The sequence below is a fragment of the Euphorbia lathyris genome, chromosome 7, assembly GCF_963576675.1.
Source record: "Euphorbia lathyris chromosome 7, ddEupLath1.1, whole genome shotgun sequence".
Classification (NCBI taxonomy): Eukaryota; Viridiplantae; Streptophyta; class Magnoliopsida; order Malpighiales; family Euphorbiaceae; genus Euphorbia; species Euphorbia lathyris.
Window position 1 is genome coordinate 4,243,870 of NC_088916.1, and position 20,073 is coordinate 4,263,942.

At 37.0% G+C, this 20,073-nt stretch overlaps 1 protein-coding gene across 1 annotated transcript; it reads left to right on the forward strand.

Annotated features, from left to right (window-relative positions):
• The first annotated feature begins 9,544 nt into the window (after nt 1-9,544).
• Nucleotides 9,545-12,760, forward strand: LOC136201544 (UPF0426 protein At1g28150, chloroplastic). Its single transcript, XM_065992234.1, has 3 exons — nt 9,545-9,686; nt 9,788-9,964; nt 12,497-12,760. The coding sequence occupies exons 1-3, from the start codon at nt 9,651-9,653 to the stop codon at nt 12,674-12,676; spliced, it is 393 nt and encodes a 130-aa protein (XP_065848306.1). The 5' UTR covers nt 9,545-9,650; the 3' UTR covers nt 12,677-12,760.
• Nucleotides 12,761-20,073: the final 7,313 nt, after the last annotated feature.

The following is a 20,073-nucleotide window of genomic DNA, read 5'->3' on the forward strand; positions in this document are numbered from 1 at the left end:
ATTGAAATGAGTCTCAGCATTATCGCCTTTAAAAGCAGCATGGCCGGCGTGCTGGTGAGAGACGTCGTCGATCTCAATTGAAGTTGCTTCTAATGCCGATTGCAATTTCGTTCTCATTCTCTGTGCCCTTGACATCAACATGTTTACTCCTCGAGAACCCATTTCCTCGATCTCTCTTCTTCAGTTCCACTTTTCATTCCGAGTTAGGTATTTTAGCAGATAAAAGGGTTAATTACACCCATGGCCATTTAACTTTATACATTTTAATATTGTGGGCATTGGACTTCAATTCTTAAACGGTATGACCATTGAACTTTACAATTTTTTAACACCGATTGCCACTCAACGCTTGAAAACAACCGTTGATGGTATTAAAATAAAAAATTCGAAGAGTTAATGATATTCTAAGGAACTTTAATTCTTGAAATTTTTCGTTTTGAGGTCATTTAGATGTTGTTTGGTTAACCGATAATAAATTTTTAGAGAGAGAAAGCTCCAAAAAATTGATTTTGGAAAATAAAAAAACGTGATTTCATAGTAAATATCGTTCTAAACAACTTTAATTCTTAAATATTTTCATTTTGAAGTTGTTAACAGTCATTTTGAGGAGTTAGTTAAAGTTGAGTGAATATCAGTATTAAAAAGTGTAAAGTTCAATAATCGTATTATTAAGAATTGAAATTCAGTGGTCACAATGTAATTTACCCACAGATTAAATCATATTATGATAAATCTATATTGACCCCTAATGTTTTTTGGAAATAAAATTATCTTAAAAACTCATCACCTTTTTACTTAATACATGTTGCTTTTGGCTTTATACCCATTTAGATCCCTAAACTAAAGCTTTAAAGTCAATTAGATCTCTAAACTATCAAAATCATCAATTAGGTCCTTAAACTAAGTAAAAGTTATCAATTGAGTCATCATCATATCCTAAAATCAGAAATTGTGACTATTTAATATAGACTGTAATAATCTCTGTGTTGGTTCAAAATGAGTTTAGGGAATAGGGTCTGAAACTGTTCAACCAAATGATTTTCGATGAGGCATCAATTGATGATTTTTGTTTAAAATAAGAGCTCAATTGATGATTTTTTGTTAGTTTAGGGACCTGATTGAGGATTTTAATAGTTTAAGGTTTAATTGATTCTGAAGCCTTAGTTTAGGGACCCAAATAGGTATTATGTCGTTGCTTTTTATATTTGCTCCAAAACTTCAATTGTACCCTTAAATTTTTAAAAATTCTAAATAAGTCTCTATTTTTATCAATGGCTAATTACAAATCTAGTCCAATTAAAAGGGTCCATTTACATATCTAACCCACTTTGCTTCAATATCACCAAATTAGACACTTTCATCCACTTTGGATAAGAATACTCATATTTCTATTCGATCCATTCTTCTTCTTCGATCGATTCTTCTTCTTCGATCGATTCTTCTTCTTCTTTCTTCTTCGATCGAATCTTCTTCTTCGTTCGATTCTTCTTCTTTCTTCTTCGATTGGTTCTTCTTCTTCTTCTTCTTCGGTTCATGTTCTTCAATTTCTCATACCAATCGTTAGTGATTATTAAAGTATTATGTTTAATTTCCCGTAGAAATGGTATGTTTTTAGCTTATATACATGTTTTTCTTGCTAGTCTTGCCTCTTTCTTCATCTGTAATGGTATTGTTTCAATTTCCTCTATTTTCCACCATTTTCCGTCAATTTCCTCCATTGTTGTCGCATTTATGACGAATTTGTCACATTTCGTCACAAATGCGACACCACTTCACAAATGCAACAATCGCTGTCGCATTTTGTCGCAAATGTGACAACTGCTGTCGTATTTCGTCGCAAATGAGACAAATCTTGTCGCATTTGCGACGAATTCGTCACAAATGCAACGTCACAGCAGTTCAGTTGTTAGATTTTTTTTTCTTTCTTATTTTTTAAGATTTTCTTCTTAATCCTCTTCCGCAGACACTAGTTCTTCAAAGGTTGAACGAAACAAAATCTCTTCTCTCTATAAACCACCGTCTTTTCGCCCGTTTGGGATGACGAGAAAGACGTTCAGAATCTGAGAAAGAAGATGAATTGAAATAAGGGTATTCTTGTCCAAAGTGGATGAAAGTGTCTAATTTGGTGATATTGAAGCAAAGTGGGTTAGATATGTAAATGGACCCTTTTAGTTGGCCTAGATTTGTAATTAGCCCTTTTATCAATTGCATTCAATAACCTCTCAATCTTATCCAATCGCATCAATAACTCTAAAATCTTAAGTATTTATCTATTTGACATTTTTTAACACGGCGAGCATTTTGACATGTGACAAATTGCATCCAACAAATTCTATTGAAAAATATGATGTTATTGAATGCAACTAAACAAAAGTAGATGGTCATTTGGACCTTTTAAAAGTTTAAATGGGCAATTGAATTTTGAACTAAGTACATGGAAGAATTGATGTATTAGGCCTGTTAGAAATGTTGGTGTTTGCAGCATTACCTATCACTAGTCGAAAACTCGTGCGATACACGAGGTATGAAACTTTTATATAATTTAAATAAATAAATAAATTGACATATTTACTTTTAAATAATTTTATATCATAGTATGAAAAAAATTTATATTATGTATATTTGAAATTAATATATGTTTTTTAATGATAATTCAAATTAAATTAATTTTAAAAATAATTGACTACTTTTTTTTATAGAATTTTAACTAAAGATGAATGATTTATTTATTTTTACAAAATTCAATGATTTGTACTTTTTAGAATTTTAATAAATTTTCATATTCTAAATATTCTGTGAAACAATAATAATAAAATAGCAGATTAATTAAGAAATATATTAGAATATAATAAAAAACCAAAAATTGAATTAAACGATAATTAAAATTAAATATTATATTTACGATACAAAAGAATTACAATATAGGTTAAACAAAAATTGAATTAAACTAAAATTAAAATTAAATATTATATCTACGATACAAAAGAATTACAATCTATGTTAAAATGGAAGCAACATCAATATATTATTCTATAAACTATTACAATCAATACTTTTATAATGTTGCATATGAAAAAACTTTATCAATTCAATATGTTACATATAAAAAAATAAAATTCGTAAGAATTAGTCACAAATTCATCTTGATGATAATTATTTTGGTTGATGGAATTTCATGATCACCAAGTATTCGAATTCAATTATTCATTCTGCTACAATAACTCAATATATCTAATTGAATCAGTTTAAGATTATGATTTCTCCTATTTTCATCTCGTAATATCTCATCAAGACATTCAATCAATTTGTTCTTCATTCTTTCACTATATAGAATATCAGCCATCCTCGCAGATATCACTTATTTGACTTCATTAATATTTTCTAATAATTATATATCCTTGAATTTTGTAAGTAAGAAAAACAAACAAAAAAATTGAAAAAAATGAAGTGACGAAAAAGATAATTAGGAGAGAACCATCTTCCTCTCGGGTTTTTTTTTTTAAATAAGAGAGAATGTCGAGACATAAGCCTATAAAGAGGAGAGTGAAAATATTTTTTGCCTATTAATTAAACATTTTATTTTTTCTTAATGAAGTATTAAGTCCATAGATTAATTTTAGTTAAATAGAATTAAATCGCAATTGTAACAACTCAGTACAAAAAAAACGTTTTATAATTAATATGTGAAATTAATTATATTAATTAGAATCATTATGCTCAACATTTGAGAATTTGAAGAGATTCAAATAATAATATTTTCTTAAATAATATTTTTCAATAATTTGTCATATGATCATATTTCATTCTCATCTGTTAAAAACTCTTGAAATACTAACAATTTTATACGAACCATAATATAATAGTTAAAAATTATATAAGCCAATGTTGCAAAAGCAATTATCTCAATATCCATAATTAATGTATATTTTTAGGATTTTGAGCATCAAAATTTATTTTTATTTACCTTGATTTTGAATTCGTATCTAGCATAATCCACATTCTTCAAGAATAAACATCTTATCAAGCGTATTAGACGCTTACAATCTCCTTGTCTAGAAAATTGGGAAAAAATAACTTCTCGATAATAATAATAATAATAATAATATAACATAATTTATATTGAAATAAACTTCATTGTAAGTATAATATTCCAATATCTCTTTAATATTTTATTTAATATGTCTCAAACTTCAATGAACAACTATCGTGTGAAACTTTATATCTATTTGTACCAAAATGCATAAAAATAAAAAAATACAATCCATATCAATTAGCTAAACTCAAACTAAAAAAATGAGTGGATTTCAACATGTTCCGAATTAGAAAAATTAATCTAACTTCAATTAAAACTAAAAATTGAGTTCAAAAAAGCCGAAAATCTAAATTTTAGTTAGAGTTAACAATCAAAACGATAATACCTAGGAACATATACTAAAAAAGAATGCAAATATACAAAATCTTTATTTTAGTCATTTTGAAAAATAAATAAATAAAAAAGAAAACATGGATAAGGTAGCGAGAGGTATGGAATCTGGATAACGACAGAAATGGAATTTCATCTCTGAAAGATAAAAGTATAACAACAATTGTTTAATAAAAATAAAACAACAGCACAATTGAGAAAGCCAAAAATTGAGTTCATATAAAGCCGAAAATCTAAATTTTAGTTAAGAGTTAGCAATCGAAACGATAACGCCTAGCAACATATGCTAAAAAAAATACAAATTTACAAAATCTTTATTTTAGTCATTTTGAAAAAAAAAGACAAATAAAAAAGAAAACATGGATAAGGTAGCGATAGGTATGGAACCTGGGTAACGACAGAAATGGAATTTCATCTCTGAAAAATGAAACTATAACAACTATTGTTTAATAAAAAGAAAACAACAACACAATTGAGAACAAAAATAACTACAACATATGAAAAAAAATCGAATAATTACCTTGAGAAACATAAGAATTTCTTGTAATTTTTGACACTTTTGTGTTTTCCGGTTTTAGTTGTTCATGCATCTTCTATTTCTGTCGGATTTCTTCAATTGAAGCTATCAGTTTGAAAAAAAAAAGACAAATAAAAAAGAAAATATGGATAAGATAGCGAGAGGTATAGAACCTGGGTAACAACAGAAATGAATCTGAAAGATGAAACTATAACAACTATTGTTTAATAAAAATAAAACAACAACATAATTGAGAACAAAATAACTACAGCATATGAAAAAAAATCGAATATTTACCTTCAGAAATATAATAATATCTATCGTGACTAATGAATATAATGGTGGAATACTATCTATTATGCTTTATATATAAGTTTATTTGTGACTTTTGGATTTCCTTTGTTTTGTGTTTTTTCATCTTCCCGTAACTCTTGCTTTCTTTTATTATTTTAATTAATAGTCTAGTAATTATTTAATATATTATAAATATAATTTTATTATTTTTAATTAATTAAATATTTATTTTTAATTAATTAAATATTTTTAATCTGATTTTTTACTACGTTGACAACTCATCAAAAAGACCTCTAAAACACTTCTTCTCATTTCTCTCTACTTCCGTAATTATATATAGTATAGATTTGGACCGTGCTATCACATATAAATTTTGCGTAAAGTTAAAAAAAAATTATGTTTTCACATTTTGTCGGAGAGGTATTTATGGAATTTTTTTTATTCAAATGAGACATGCTTTTTTTTTTTGCGATTAGAAAATAACTAAGGTATTTCGTGTTGCTAAAAACAAGAACGTCAAAATTAAAATTTCATAACCAAATTTTACCTTATATTCTATTGAGGAATCCATCGACCTTGACCAACAATCACCCACCTCACTTCGGGGCAGACCACAAAAGTTGCGATGCATAAATCCCCATTCCAGCTCCCTGCTTCTTCGTCCCAATAAGCGTTGGCCTTGTTTTCAAGGTGATTAGAATAAGAGGGAGGATCAGCAAGCTCGATAAGTGGAAAGGAACTGCATCAAACATCAACCTAGAAATTTGTGTTTTATCATTATAAATCAATTTGCTCGTTCCTTTTGCAAGAATAAGAATGCGAGCAACTATGCTTCTTCAAATATAAGAAGTACAAGAGTGGAAAACAACCACACCTTCCCGATTCCTCCCATACTTAGCCCCAAGAAACCAAATCCATAAAAGCTCATTATTAACCAGTATCTTTTTGAATCAAATAGGTATAATTTGTCCTAATTGAGTGATACCTCATGCTTAATGGGGTGTTTACTTACCAAACTTCAACTTCAGACCTCCATAAGTCTAATTTAATTAATTAAGGTCATATATGTTCATTCATATTGGTCCTAACTCAATTAACTCTCATTAAACAATCGTTACACACTAATCGTCTACTAACCGCACATTAATCGCATTATGCATATGAAACTTCTAATGAAATTGAGATGAATCTAAAATGTATGCATATTAATCATGAACATATATGAATATGTGATTGAGTAGGGTTTCAAGGATGTTACACAAAATATTTGCCAGATCTTTTATATTAAAAATTTCAGCAATCACTTCTTTATCCCTTCTACCACCAATTTCAAAAAAAAAAACCTTTGATTCTGTAATTTTCGGAGGTAAGACAATAGTGGGACAGTCTAGTGGCCCATTTATAAGACAATGATCGAAACTAATTTTTAGATTATCTTCATTTCTCACTCTTCTCCTACAACCTCTTTGAAGCATAATCTAAGCTTCCAAAATACTTCTCCACGCAAAACTTGGATTACAACCTCTTACACCACTAATGAAATCGCCATGTTTGAAATATCTTGCCTTGAATGTGCTCGAGACCAGAGAGGACGATCCTATAATGAAGCGCCAACCTTGTTTACTAAGCAAAGCGATATTGAAATCTCTAAGCCTCTTGAAACCTATACCATCAGCCGACTTTGGAGCACAAAGTTTATCTCATGTCATCCATCTAATCTCAGAGTTGTCGTTACACCACCAAAAGGCATTAAAAAGATGTTCAAACTTATTGCAAAGGGTAATTGGTATTAAAAAAAAGACATTCATAGCATATGTCGGAATAGCATGAAGCACAGTTTTTAACAAAATTTCTTTACCAGCTCTTGAAAGGGGTTTAGAATGCCATTAAATTTAGCTTAGTCTAAACGCGGTCTTTGATGAATTTTAAGACTTCACATTTGCTTCTACCAATCATAGATAGAAGACTTAAATACCTATCCTGATTTAAGGTCTTCATGACCCCAAGCAGATTACAAATATCCACTCTCAATAAACTAGGCACATTGTCGTTGAAAAGAACTGCAGCCTTTTGATAACTTACCGCCTAACTTGAAGCTAACTCATATTCATGGAGAACCTCTTGAACAACTTGACTTTCATTCATGGAAGCTTGAAAAAATAAAGGCAAAAAGCATCCTGAGGCCCCTGATCTTTCATTGTTTGGTGCATTAAGCCCTCGATCTTTTATTTAGACACATTGAGCCCCTGATCTTTCACCATTTGGTGCATTAAGCCCTCGATCTTTCATTTAGACACATTGAGCCTTTGATCTTTCATATATGGGTGTATTAGGCCCTTCCGTAAATCAATTAATATATAGGTTTATTAAGGGCATGTTTGGTTAGGTTTATATAACTGCAGCGTTTCACATTTTCTCTGGACACTGCAACATTTTGGAGCTTTTCACGAAAAGCTCTTTTCATGAACAGTTTTTTTGTAGTTACTTGTTATTGATAAAATTACCCTTCTTATTTTCACAAAATGTGCTTCAATTTTAACATTATTTTTATTTTTAGAACATAATTATCGAAAAACAAGGTTTTATTGTGTTCAATAAATTTTTTATTTTTTATTTAAATTATTTTTATTAATTTGTATAATATATTTATTTTAGAATTTGTTATTTTTAGAACATCATTTGTTGTCACACCAAACATGCCCTTAATAAACCTATATATTAATTGATTTATGGAAGGACTTAATACACCCATATATGAAAGATCAAGGGCTCAATGTGTCTAAATGAAAGATCGAGGGCTTAATGCACCAAATGGTGAAAGATCAGGGGCTTAATGTGTCTAAATAAAAGATCGAGGGCTTAATGCACCAAACAATGAAAGATCAGGGGCCTCAGGATGCTTTTTGCCAAAAATAAATGATAATCGTTAACAAAGAACATGTGACTAACATAGAGAGCCGAACGAGCCACTTTATAACCATACCAGATATTCTATATTTCCTTACTCCTGATCAAAGCACCCAGGCCCTCAACACAAATAATAAACAGGTAAGGGGATAGAGGATCCCATTGCTGTAAGCCTCTAAAAGGAATTATAGGATCTAACTCCTGACCTTCAATTACTATTTTATACTGAACATAAGAGATACAAATTAAAATCAATTCAACCCATTTTTTACAAAACTTAAACTTAAAAGGCATAGACATGATAAAACTCCATTGCAATCTATCATAGCCTTACTCATACTTAAAGCTGTCACACCATTGTGCCCTTGGGGTTTACGTTTGAGAAAATATGTGGTTTCAAAAGTAATTAAGATATTGTTTGTAATTAATTTTTCAGGAATGAAAGTACTTTGAGGATCTGAAATCATAGAATTCAACATAGGCTTTAATATGTCAGCGATAATCTTGGCAGTAATCTTATAGATGGCGTTACATAAAGAAATTGGTTGAAGATTAGACATAAAAACCAAATGCTAGTTCTTAGGAATTAGGACTATATTAATATTATTCAAACCCGGAGGCAAATGGCCAAACTGAAAAAAGTCTTTACACATTTTTATCACATCGATCCCCACCACAGACCAAAAATTGCGAAAGAACCCCAGATTCATTCCATCCGTAATAGGTGCCTTATCTGTGTGCATACTGAACAATATTGTTTTGCTCATCAGTAATAATAAGTTCGATGTTTTCTAACACCTTAAAAGAAAATATGTTAGAACATTGAAAAAGTTTTTAAAAATAATTTATCATAACTTCTCCCAAACATCTACCATTTTCATCAATGGGCTCGTCAATTCTATTACATCCTTTCCTCTTTGATGCAAACGAATGAAAGAACTTTGTATTGGCTTTCGTTGTTTTAAGCTGATGAGCTTTCGATTTTTGGTTCCAATACAACTCCACTATATTCAAAAATCGAAAAAACTCCTCGTGCTTTTATCTAAACTCCTTAATTCCCATTGTATCTCTACCGTCCGGCTACGCAACGAACTCAACTCTTCTTTAATTAGTTTCACCTTCTCTTTAGTATGAACAATACATCTATGCCTCCAACCAGCGAGCGTCTTACTATGCGCAATAATTTTTCCAATCAAATCACGAGAAGAGAAGAGAAAAGACTCAAACCTCCTCGACGATTTCCTTACATTTGGGCATTCATTTTTTTGTTATGACTTAAGTATTTCATTTTATAAATGAAAATAACTTTAATATAGAATTATTATTATTATTATTATTATTTTTTTTTTTTTTTTTTGAGAGTATCTACTTGTTTTTAGGACATGGAAAGAACGACGAAAAGAATGAAGATATTTTTCAAATTTTACTTCATAGTTCTCTTCTTACATAGAATTTAGACGGATAACATCCGCAAAAACAGTAGGGGTAACTTAAGGGAAAAAAGAACTGATGGCGCTCTGCGTGACTGCTCCATCATCCGCCATGGTAGAGATGCTTCTTCCTCTTTCATTTCATCACTGTTCTAAGCAATTTTTGATTCGTTTGAACAATAAGTTTTGCATTTAATTCTCAATTTGAATTTCCAGAATCTAAGCAAAAATCGTTTACCGCGATTATCGTCTCCATTATCTGGTCTGAATCGCAGCGATTTTGGAGGGGTATTGGGTTTTGGTATCAGAAATAGGGCTGGACCTTCTTTTCAAGTTAGAGCTACGTGCTCCTTCAACTCCATCGATCAACCTATCCTCAAAGAAGCTCTTAAGGTTAGTTTCAAGTGTTTTTTTTTTTGTGCTATTTGATTCTCATCTGTTGATTTGTAATTTGAAGGTCCGAATATGATTTGATTTTGTTTTAGAATTTAGGTGATTGCTTTATAATTGCTTTTACTTGTTGATTTGTACCAGAATTTATATGTGGATTGCTTTGTAATTTCATACTTGCAGAAGAAAATGATAAAAGAGTAGAAAGCTGCTTTCAATGTCTAAGTGTGTTTCTTTTGGATAATAGCAGTATTTTGAAATAGACGAGAATGCATAATGTTGCTTTTGTACTTCCAGACTATACGGTTAGTAGAGAGAAAGAAGAGTCGAAATGAGATGACATAGTTTCATATGGTTTGGTTGGCCTTGCTTCCAGACTGGAAATTCATATTTTAAGAAGGGATAAGGTTCAAATTTACACAAAATATTGCAATTTTACCCCTAACATCGCCAATCAAGATCGATTTTACCCCTACTCAACAGAAGAAAATTTGAACACACCGATTTGACAGTTATTCGACTGTCATATGTATCTTCTAAACACGTTTGTTCATAAATTGAAGCATTTGTTTTGTATTTGAAAGTTGTTTAAAACTGTTTTTAATAACATAATATGCTTAAATTTTCTGTTAGGTATGGGTAAAATTGATCTTGTTAGAAAACCATATGGGTAAAATTGTATCATTTCTTTAAGTTAGAGGGAAATCTACACTTCTTGAAAAATTGATCTTGGTAAGAATTATGTGATTAACATAAACTAAAATCCTTACTTACTCGACATCCCCATTTTGATTTCATTAACATTTTTAAGTGCATAGTGCTTTTATCTTATGAACAAAGTGTGTCTGATTGTTGGGTTTCTGGTTTTGTTCTTCTTTGATATCAATTCACTTGAGTCATTGAGTGGCACAACTTGATCTCGTTCCTTGCTCTGCTTCTTCTAACAAAAATCCAAGATAATCAAATGCTGTAACCTTGTATGTTTTCCTCCATATAGGAGATAAGTTTTAACTTAGGAATTTGAGATGCATCTTTTCTCTGCTTTTATACAAAACATGAGCACAGGAGAATCAAAAGTTTTGTTATATATCTAACCTGCACATCTAGAAAAGGAGAAGAAATGGAACTCCACATTGACTCAAGATGCTGAACTAATTTTAGGAAAACAAAGTGAAAGGGCTTTGTGAAGGAAACATATATTACTGATATTGTTATGAAACTTTATCTTATAACATTTTCTTTTAGCTTTGGGCTGAATAGTCCCTGGAGGGAAGCACCATTTCATTCCTGTTGAAAATTGTGTTTGTTTCTGGTTCTCCAGTTATTTTCTATGAAAGCTATATGTAGTTTCTTAGACCTGTTGCAAAAAAACTTTTGTCAGATTTTGTGTGATGTTTATCTGAAAATATGCAGCAAAGTCTACAATTTCCTTATTTTGTCAATGATTTCCATGTCACAACCACCTTTCTCTTTCAAAACTTTAGACCCTCTCCCATTATCTTCTATTGTCTTTCTAGAAGTACATAAATGCAGTTTTCTTTATTTTATGAAGATTTCAAAGCCAAGAACAAATATTTCTTCTAAAAGCCTAGTTCTTTTCTTGTCTTCTCGCCACAAGGATTATTGTCGTGTCGGAGAAGGTATTAGTTTCTGGTTCTCCTTTTACTTTTTGTTTTTATTTCCTTTTTAGAAAAACAAGAAACTAAGGAAACATTTGTTTGTGCTGGTCTATTTTCAATTTCTCACACCTTTGTTTTGTTCTCTTAAAAATGTGCTGTAGAGTCTAGAAGTCTCAAAAGTAGTTTCCATATTTTCTTAATGATTCTAAAATCAAGATGAACTCTGTCTTTTAAAGATATGACGCCTCTTCCTTAGTCTCTGTCCTCATCTACTAGCCAGCCTTATCTCACATTCTGATAAAGCTTGATCCTTTTATCAAATGGACAAGTGAGTGTCAAATCAAGATTCGACTCATGAATCGAAATCCTCATTTTGTTAATCGTGACTCGTGAATTGTATCGAATAGTAAGATTCGTCAAATTCATAATAAAAAAAAGGGCGGCCCGGTCGCACTACGCGACTCGAACCCGTGACCTCTTGGTCACACGACAACAACGTTTACCGTTGCGCCAAGTCGGTTCAAATTCATAATATTAGAAAAAAAAAAAATTTACCATATTGAACTTAAAATATTATCAAATATTAGTCTAGAAATGCAATTTTAATAGCAAAAAACAAATCATATCAACCCAATACTTATAATTCAAATCTGATGCAAAATGCAATCCTAATAAAACTAATTCACAAATCGGATTCTATTTAATAATTTAGTGGAGATGGAGAGTTTTGAGTTTCTGTTTTCTTGCCTTGTTGTTAACTTGGAATGGAACTAGTTTGTGTTGATAACTTCATAAATAACAATGAACTAGAGGAGAGTGAGTTTAGTAGTCAGTGTTGTTGAAGTTTTTGATGATTGGTGATGAAGATAATTTGCTTCTGATCTCTGTTGTTGAATATCGTTTCTTTCGCTTATAGGAGCCAGTCGCTTTCATGGGAGGGATGTTTGCGGGGCTGTTACGGCTTGATTTGGAAGAAGAACCATTAAAAGAATGGGTAACAAGAACAGTGGAAGCCTCTGGTGTTACAGTAGAAAATGCAGATGGTGGTGAGGGATTGAACCCAGAAGAAGTTCCACAGCAGATAGAGATAGAATGACTTGTTACATAGAAAAACTTAATCTCTTTTGGTAATATTTGTTGTATGTATTCATAGTCTTATATATGCATTAAGTTGCAATTATTTGCTGTGGTTTCATTTTTATCTGTGTTTTTTTTTTCTTGGCTTAATACATCATTTTTGTTCCCTGGATTTGTTCAAAAAGCTTGATTGGCCCATAGACTTTCAAAGTGTCTCAATAGCCCCCTCAATCTGCATAAAATATTCAGTTAGCCTTCTGAACTTGCATAAAATATAATCAATTGATCACTTGGTTGTAAGATGTATTGCACGTGTTTTAGAATGTTATTACATAATTCATAAAGTAGATTAGAAAGGAACTTCTTATTTATTCAACTTTAAAACTTATATTCTCTAATGTTAGAATCACATACCCCGAACTTGGTCATGTTATTTTTTTAAGACGCGTGCAATACATCTTCCGTATTTAACCTTTTTTTTTAACAACCGAGTGATCAATTGATTATATTTTATGCAAGTTCAGGGGGTTATGCAAGTTGAAGGGGCTATCGAGATACTTTGAAAGTTTAGAGGGCCAATCGAATTTTTTGGACAAATTCAAGGGACAAATGATGTATTAAGCCTTTTTTATTTAAATGATGTTCATGATGGATGGTTGTGCTTGTGGTTAGTACTTCAGAATTTGAAATATATATATAGATATATATATATATATATATATATATATATATATATATATATATATATATATATATATATATATATATATAATCGCCTTGACGTTGCAGTGTGTACAACCATCCCACCATGTGTTTTTAAAAAGCTGTGAGGCTTAAAGTATTGAACTCAAATCAAAATAGATAATATCTACATGGTATTGTGTTATAATGCTACAAGGTATTAAAGTCTACTATCCACGTACGATGTGTGGTTCGGGGATGAACCAGGAAGGGGCAGATACACCCGAGACCCTCCGGCCGCCGGAACCATCATGACCACGAGTAGTTTTGGCCCCCTATTTGCATAAAATTTGAGACTGTGATGGTTCCAACCCCATGTTTTCAAGAAATTTAGATCGGGTGCTAAATTAGCACCACAAAATTGGTTCAGGTCCGGTTAGGCCATTCCTAAATTCTAATTTTTTTTAGCACCACGATTGATTCCCTAAAACTTTCATGTTGTCCCGAAAGCTCCATCAACTTATCTAAAATGCAGTCAATTGATTTCGAACTTAGGTAAAAAAATTTGATTAGCCATCTGAACTTTCAAATTATCCTGATAGCCATTTCAACTTGCTTAAAATGTAGTCAAATTGATCCTTGGTCTGATGTGTCATCAATCGTGCAACACACAACAAGCTTTTTGGATAAATTTAAGGATCAATCGACTATGTTTTAAGTAAATTGATGAGGCTATCAGAACAACATAAATATTCAAGAGTAATTAATTTTTTTTTGGATAAGTTCAATGATTATTGATGTGTTAAGCTAATAATAATTAAGGAGCAAGTACCATAAGTATTATTGGATAAAGGAAAACATTTTTTTTGTATTAGAAAATAAAATATTTTTTGGCGGAGAACGCGATAGGGTTTTGTTCGCCCAGAATCGTTAACTAAATGACAGTTAGACGATGAGGGAGGCGTTCGATGTGATCGAAGAGCCTGATCGATGAGCATTTTGAATGCTTAACTGGCGGAGAACACGATAGGGTTCTGTTCGCCCAGAATCGTTAACTAAATGATAGTTAGACGATGAAGGAGGCGTTCGAGATGATCGAAGAGCCTAAACGTTGAGCGTTTGAATGCTCATTTGGCGGAGAACACGACAGGGTGCTGTTCGCCCAGAATCGTTAACTAAGTGATAGTTAGACGATGAAGGAGGCGTTCGAGATGATCGAAGAGCCTAAACGTTGAGCGTTTGAATGCTCATTTGGCGGAGAACACGACAGGGTGCTGTTCGCCCAGAATCGTTAACTAAATGATAGTTAGACGATGAAGGAGGCGTTCGAGATGATCGAAGAGCCTAAACGTTGAGCGTTTGAATGCTCATTTGGCGGAGAACACGACAGGGTGCTGTTCGCCCATAATCGTTAACTAAATGATAGTTAGACGATGAAGGAGGCGTTCGGGATGATCGAAGATCCTAAACGTTGAGCGTTTGAATGCTCATTTGGCGGAGAACACGACAGGGTGCTGTTCGCCCGAAATTGTTAACTAAATGTCAGTTGATGCATCCAATATATTGTGAAACATAGTCCGCGTATTATTGATAATATCTTTTTAAAGTTTGGACATTCCAGCTATTGTCGTAAACTACCCCCTCCAGAGAGGCAATTTTATAAGCTCCATTGTGGAGAACAGTGTCGATCTTGTACGAACCCTCCTATGATTGGCCGAGCTTTCCTTGAGCTAATGGGGACTGCGCAGCTGCGGCGTCTCTGAGCACAAGGTCCCCGACCTGAAAAGTGCGTGGGCGAACCCTTCTATCGTGATACAGCGCGATATTCTGCTTATGGGCCGTAATGTGTAATAGAGCATCAAGGCGCTCTTCTTCAAGTCGGTCACCGGCTTCCTTCAGCTCTGCACTGTTGTCGACTTCTTCAAAATTGGCCTGTCGAGGGGAGCGGAGAATGACTTTAGATGGTGCCATTGCTTCCGACCCGTATGCGAGGAAAAAGGGGGTGCGCCCTGTCCCTGTGTGCGGGGTAATGCGGTATGACCATAAGATTGCCGCAATGTGTTCGGGCCCTGCCCTGCCTTGATCGGTTAACCGTGCTTTGATCCCTCGAAGGAGCGTTCGGTTGCTTACTTCTGTGAGACCGTTGCTCTGAGGGTGAGCTACCGATGTGTATCGGCCCTTGATACCCCAGTCCACGCAAAAGTTGCGAAACTGACCACAGTCGAACTGCTTCCCATTATCGGTGATGAAGGAATGGGGGACCCCGAAACGGTAAATAATAGCTCGCTTGAGAAAGTTGATGACGTTGTCAGCAGTTATCTTGGCTAGGGCTTCAGCCTCGATCCATTTGGTAAAATGATCGACTGCCATAACCACGAAACGCTTTTGCGCTAAAGCCATTGGGAAAGGGCCGAGTAGGTCAATGCCCCATACTGCGAAAGGCCATGGTGTTATGATCCCCTTGAATGGGGCCGCCGGGGTATGATGGGTATTGGCGTGTAGTTGACATGCCTGACAACTGTGGACCAAACGCGTTGCGTCGGAATCCATGGTCTGCCAGTAAAACCCCTGGAGCCGGGCCTTTTTTGCAATTGTTCGGGCTCCCTGATGCGAGCTGCAAACACCTTGGTGAATTTCCTTCAGACAGTGATCTCCCTCCTCCTCAGATATACAACGCAACCAGGGATGCGTGGCCGATTTACGGTAAAGTAAGCCATTTTGTAATGCATAACGCCAAGAATGCCGGACAACTAGGGATGCCGCTGTCCGATCTGCTGGAAGCGTCCCATCCTGAAGGTACTTGATAATCGGGCTTCTCCATCCTCCCGCCGCGGCGTCCGCAGAGTCGATCTGTAGCAAATTCTCAGTGCGAAAAGCCGGGGCACTCGCAACCTCAATCAAGGTGAGCGGGTCACTAGACTGTTCGCCTGCCGCAAGAGCAGCGATAGCGTCTGCATCCTCGTTCTCTTCTCGCGGGACTAATACCAGATCCAGGGTTACTCCTTTGTTTTTCAGATCATTGAGTAGGGATGTGGCGAGGGTCAGGTATTGACACATTGTGGGGTCCTTTGCTTGATAAGCTCCGCTGATATGGCTAACGACCAGTTTCGAGTCCGAGCATATTGTCAACTTGCCAGTGACCATTGCTTTTGATAGTCGGAGGGCGGCGATTAAGGCCTCATACTCGATTATTGGTAGTCGGAAAATTCAATCGGACGGCGTAACGTAAACAGAGGTTGTTGGGTCCTTGGATGGCTACACCGGCGCCTGCCCGTTCGGGAGCACATGACCCGTCGATGCTCATTGTCCAGACATTTCCCGGGCGAGCTGGCATTGCCGTAAGCTCGGCGGTAGCACGGCCGGAAAACTCGACGATGAAATCGGATAAAGCCTGAGCCTTGATCGTCGTTCTGGGCTCAAAACGGACGTTAAACTGGGAGAGACGAACGGACCAATTTGTGATGCGCCCGGAAACCTCTGGCCTTTGGACAGCCTTTTTTAGCGGATAGTTCATCCTGACGATGACCGTGTGTGCTTGAAAATATGGTCTCAGGCGTTCTGAAGCTTGTGTGATGGCGAATAGAGCTTTTTCTACCTCGGAGTACCGGATTTCGGCTCCCTTTAGCACTCTGCTCAGGAAATATATCGGAAAGAGCTCCGTCCCTTCCTCCTGAGTTAAGACGATGGCCACTGTTTCATCCGTGATAGTGAAATACAAGTGAATATCCCGCTTTGGCTTTGGCGCCGAGAGTAGGGGGGAGTTGCGAGGAAAGTTTTTATGGTGTTGAACGCGGCTTGGCAGTCAGTCGACCACTTAAAGGGGTGCTCCTTCTTGATTGCTTTATAGAACGGGAGACATCGTTGAGCCGAGCAGGAGATGAAACGTCCCAGTGCGATGATTCTCCCATTGAGCCTTTGCACGCCTTGTAGATCGCGTGGTGGCTCCATTGCTAAAATGGCCTCTATTTTCGCGGGGTTAGGTTCGATGCCTTTCTCCGATACCACGCAACCCAGAAACTTCCCGCTGCGAATTCCGAAAAAACACTTCTCTGGGTTCAGTTTGAGGTTATAGGCTCTGAAGATTTTGAATACTTCTGCTAAATCTCGCGAATGGTCGTCCTCTTTGGTGCTTAGGACCACCATGTCGTCGATGTAAACCTGAACGGTCTTACCGATGAGGTGGGCGAACATCCTATCTACCAAACGCTGGTATGTGGCCCCTGCGTTTTTTAAACCGAAGGGTATGACATTATAGCAATATGTTCCCTCGTGCGTAATGAAGGAGGTCTTTTCGGCATCGGCAGGGTCCAGAGGGATCTGCTGGAAACCTGCGATGGCGTCAAACTGCGACAAGATCTTTCGATCAGCCGTCTGATCTAGGAGTTGATCTTTGTTAGGCAGCGGATAAGAATCCTTGGGGCAGGCTTTATTGACATTCGTGAAATCTACACACATACGGTACTTTCCGCTGGCTTTCTTTACAAGTACGACGTTAGAAAGCCAGTCCGGATAGTTGACCTCGCGGATAAATTTTACAGCTAGGAGTTTGTCAATTTCTTCCTTTACTGTCGCCTGCTTGTCTTTCGCCTGCACTCTCATCTTCTGCTTGATAGGTTCGACGGAGGGGTCGATATTCAGCTTGTGCATCGCTCTCTCAGGTGCGACCCCCGTGATGTCCTCGGTGCGCCAGGCGAACACATCTGAATGCTCTTTCAGGACGGCCTTGATTTCCTCGGCTAGCGGGGAAGCGAGCTTCGTTCCCATTTTCACCATCATGCCATCCCCGAGGATACAGTCGCCGACTGGTTCAATGGGTACGGGATTGTAACCCCTCATGTCCATCAGCCCATCCTCTAAGTAGAGCGTTGTTCGAGGTTGAGTCGCCTCCCACTGCAGCTTTTTGGCTAGCATACGGTCACCCCGGACGGTGATCCTTCCACGGGGGTAGGGTAGTGTCAAGCATAACTCGGAGATATCCACCGTGGCTCTCAGGGCGGCCAGGAGAGGCCTCCCGATAATGGCATTGTAAGCTAGGGGGATGTCGACCACTACCCATTCCGCGGCCTGCTCGACCTCTTCCATCTCTTCGGCCAAGCTAGTCGACAGTGTTATAACTCCTCTCACTGGTACCTCGATCTCTGAAAGGCCAACCAGGGGGAAAGTCCCCGCCCGGAGGGCAGTACGAGTATTTTTCATAGCGCGGAGTGCCGCCCATGTGAGCAGGTTTACCGAACTCCCGGTGTCGACAAGCACTCGATGAGTTTTAAAACCTGCGATGCTCATGGTGACCACAAGGGCCTCCGAGTGACTAGTCTGGAGTGGGGGCTGTACTGTCAATGTTTGTCCGATCGCCTTTCTCTTTCGGGAGCAATCGGGCTGTGCGGAAAACGCCGGCGCTCCCTCCCTGATCACGTGTATCTCTCCATGGTACCTTGGCTTCTTCGGTTCCTCTGCTCGCCCCGTCTCCCGTTGCTTCGGGCTTTGCTCTTTTTGCCTGCTCATCCTGGGCGGCGCCCCCTGTTCCGTGATTCGCTCGACCTCTTTTTGTAGCTGAAAACAGTTATCCGTAGAATGTCCGGAGGATCTGTGGTACTTGTAGCACTCCTTTTCTGCTCGGGTTTTGCCCTTATCACTGATCGGAACCTGCTGTGTAAACCGACGAGGCTGATGCTGAGTGGCGTAATGGACCTCCTTGCCCCTGGACCGGTCCCCCCTTCGCTCTGGGTTGGTGCGCTCGGCCCGGGCCGGATAGGGCATCGAAGCCTCCCTGCGGACTCGGATATCCTCACGCGATTCCGGGATCGCTCTACTTCTTTCTTGCTTCTGCGTGTCACCCTTGGCCTTATCCTTCTCTGTTTCCTCATATCCGGCTGGTCGGTCACAGTCATCGTATCGGAAAAAGGTTTGTGCCATGGTCATCAGTTCTTCGAAGGATCTAGGCATCTTCCGGAAACACTTCTGCTTGAGAGGCTCGCAGCTGGTCCCTTTTGCTAAGGCGTCGTGGGCCACCTCCAGGTTGAGGCCCTTGACTTGCGAAGCCATGTGATGAAACCTTGATAGGAAATTGCGCAGAGGCTCGGTCGTTCGCTGCTTAAGGCCGTTGAGGTCCGAACTGATTTTCCTAACCTTTGCCGCTGCGGCAAAACGAGAGAGAAAAAGGTCTTTTAAGAGATCAAACGAATCGATAGATTCCGGGGCAAGTCCCCGATACCATTCCTGCGCGCTGGAGGAGAGAGTGGTGGGGAAGACCTTGCACATGATGTCTTCGTCCTTTGAGTATAAATTTATGGTGCTCATGAATGACGCCACATAATCATTAGGGTCCTCGGTCCCTGAGTATTGGGCCAGTCGAGGAGCTTTCCAGTCGCGCGGGAACCTCCTTTCGATAATCCTCTGCACCAATGGTGTTTTGCTGGATGTGATGCTGCCTCCCATTACGCCCCCGAGTGCCCTTTTGTCGAGAAAACGCTGAATTTTTAGCTCCAATAACTCTTCGCTATTTGTGGTCGTGGCTCCCGCTCCTCGCTCCTCGCCTTCTCTGGTGACTCCGGCTCCAGCTTCTCTTCCCGTGATGATCGCTGCCTCCGGGGCCCGCTCCTTCCCTCTGTAACTCTGCTGCTTCCTTGAGGTATTGCCAAATTTTGGCATTTTCCTCCTGCAAACTTCTCTGCTGGTCGATGATCTTCATTTGAGCCGCCGTGTGTACTGCCTGCGTCGTCTGAAAACCTTGTATTG

Coding starts and splice junctions, on each gene's coding strand:
- LOC136201544 (XM_065992234.1), top strand. CDS start 9,651: ATGGCGCTCTGCGTGACTGCTCCATCATCCGCCATG. Junction 9,687..9,787: donor CTGCTCCATCATCCGCCATG/GTAGAGATGCTT, acceptor TTGAATTTCCAG/AATCTAAGCAAAAATCGTTT. Junction 9,965..12,496: donor TCCTCAAAGAAGCTCTTAAG/GTTAGTTTCAAG, acceptor TTTCGCTTATAG/GAGCCAGTCGCTTTCATGGG.